Source organism: Nicotiana tomentosiformis, chromosome 3 (genome assembly GCF_000390325.3).
Source record: "Nicotiana tomentosiformis chromosome 3, ASM39032v3, whole genome shotgun sequence".
NCBI lineage: Eukaryota > Viridiplantae > Streptophyta > Magnoliopsida > Solanales > Solanaceae > Nicotiana > Nicotiana tomentosiformis.
This window is the reverse complement of record NC_090814.1, coordinates 565,928-567,347: the sequence shown is the minus strand read 5'-3', so window position 1 is coordinate 567,347 and position 1,420 is coordinate 565,928. Positions and strand designations below refer to the sequence as shown.

The window sequence follows — 1,420 nt, the reverse complement described above, 5'->3', positions numbered from 1 at the left end:
TCAAGTGAGGGAAAAAGAGTTCGATTTGGAGGACACTTTTTCTTAAAAGTTAAAGTACTTGAGGTGGGCGACGTTCTAGTTGTTTGGTAGTAGTTTTCCTTCCAGTGTTTCTAGTTGAAATGACCCTTTATTTGCTGCTGCCATGATTTTTATGGGCCGTCCCAATTCACCCCTAGTTTGTCTTCCCGCGGGTCTTTACTTGCTTATGTTTTGGCCTTGAGCATGTAGTCCCCGACTTTGAGTGGTCTGATCTTGGTCTTTTTGTTATAATAGCGTTCTGTCTGCTGTTTTTGGGCGACCATCCTTATGTAGGCCATATCTCTCTGTTCTTTGGCTTCGTCGAGCTCTTGCCTTCTGCTTTCATCGTTCCTCAGCCCGCTCTCATGAGAATATCGCAAACTGGGATCTCCGACTTTGACCGGTATTATTGCATCAGTCCCATAGACTAAAGAGTAGGGTGTCTCTCCTGTGCTCGTCTTTGGCATTGTGTGATAGGCCCAAAGCACTTCTGGTAATAGCTCCGGCCATAATCCCTTGGTGTCCTCAAGCTTTTTCTTCATGATGTTCAGTATTGATTTATTGGAGGATTCCGCTTGCCCGTTGCCCGCAGGGTGGTATGGTGTGAAGAGTATTCTTTTGATATGCCACTTCTCAAAATATTCGACGACCTTTTTTCCAGTAAATTGGGTCCCGTTGTTGCAACTAATCTCTTTAGGGAGGCCAAAGCGGCACACAATGTTTTTCCATATAAAGGCGATCACTTCCTGTTCGCGTATTTGGGCGAATGCTCCTACTTCTAACCATTAAGAAAAATAGTCAGTTAAAACCAGAAACAATCATACGTTACCTCGCCCCGCAGGGAGGGGGCCGACGATGTCCATTCCCCATTTGATGAAAGGCCAAGGGGAGGTGACCAAGTGGAGATGCTCGCCCGCTTGATGGATCATTGGGGCGTATTTTTGGCATTGTTCGCATTTTTTCACGAAGTCCGCGACCTAATGTTTCATGGTAGGCCAGTAGTAACCTGCCCGTATGAGACATCTGACCAGAGCTCGATCGCTTGAGTGAGCTCCGCGGTGGCCTTCGTGGACTTCTTCTAGGACGCACCGCATCTGATTCGGTCCTAAGCATTTCGCTAGGGGGCCGCCATACGTCCTTTTGTATAGGTCATTGTGAATAATGTTGTACCTGGCCGCTTGCACCTGGAGCTTCTTGGATTCCTTTTTATCATCTGGGGTATGCCGTCCTGCAAGTATGTAACAATACGGTTGTGCCAGTCCCAGATTAGATTTATAGTCCTTACCTAGATTTGATCTATCGATGAGTGGAGGAGGGGGCGTATTTTTGGCATTATTCGCATTTTTTCACGAAGTCCGCGACCTAATTTTTCATGGTAGGCCAGTAGTAACCTGCCCGTATG

General features: G+C 46.8%; 1 protein-coding gene across 1 annotated transcript; it reads right to left on the bottom strand.

The window, feature by feature from the left end:
* Positions 1–203: 203 nt before the first annotated feature.
* LOC138906930 (uncharacterized) lies at positions 204–560 on the bottom strand. Its single transcript, XM_070196594.1, has one exon. It carries the CDS (start codon positions 558–560, stop codon positions 204–206), a length of 357 nt encoding a protein of 118 aa, XP_070052695.1.
* Between the last annotated feature and the right edge of the window lie 860 nt (positions 561–1,420).

Coding starts and splice junctions, on each gene's coding strand:
- LOC138906930 (XM_070196594.1), bottom strand. CDS start 560: ATGAAGAAAAAGCTTGAGGACACCAAGGGATTATGGCCGGAGCTATTA.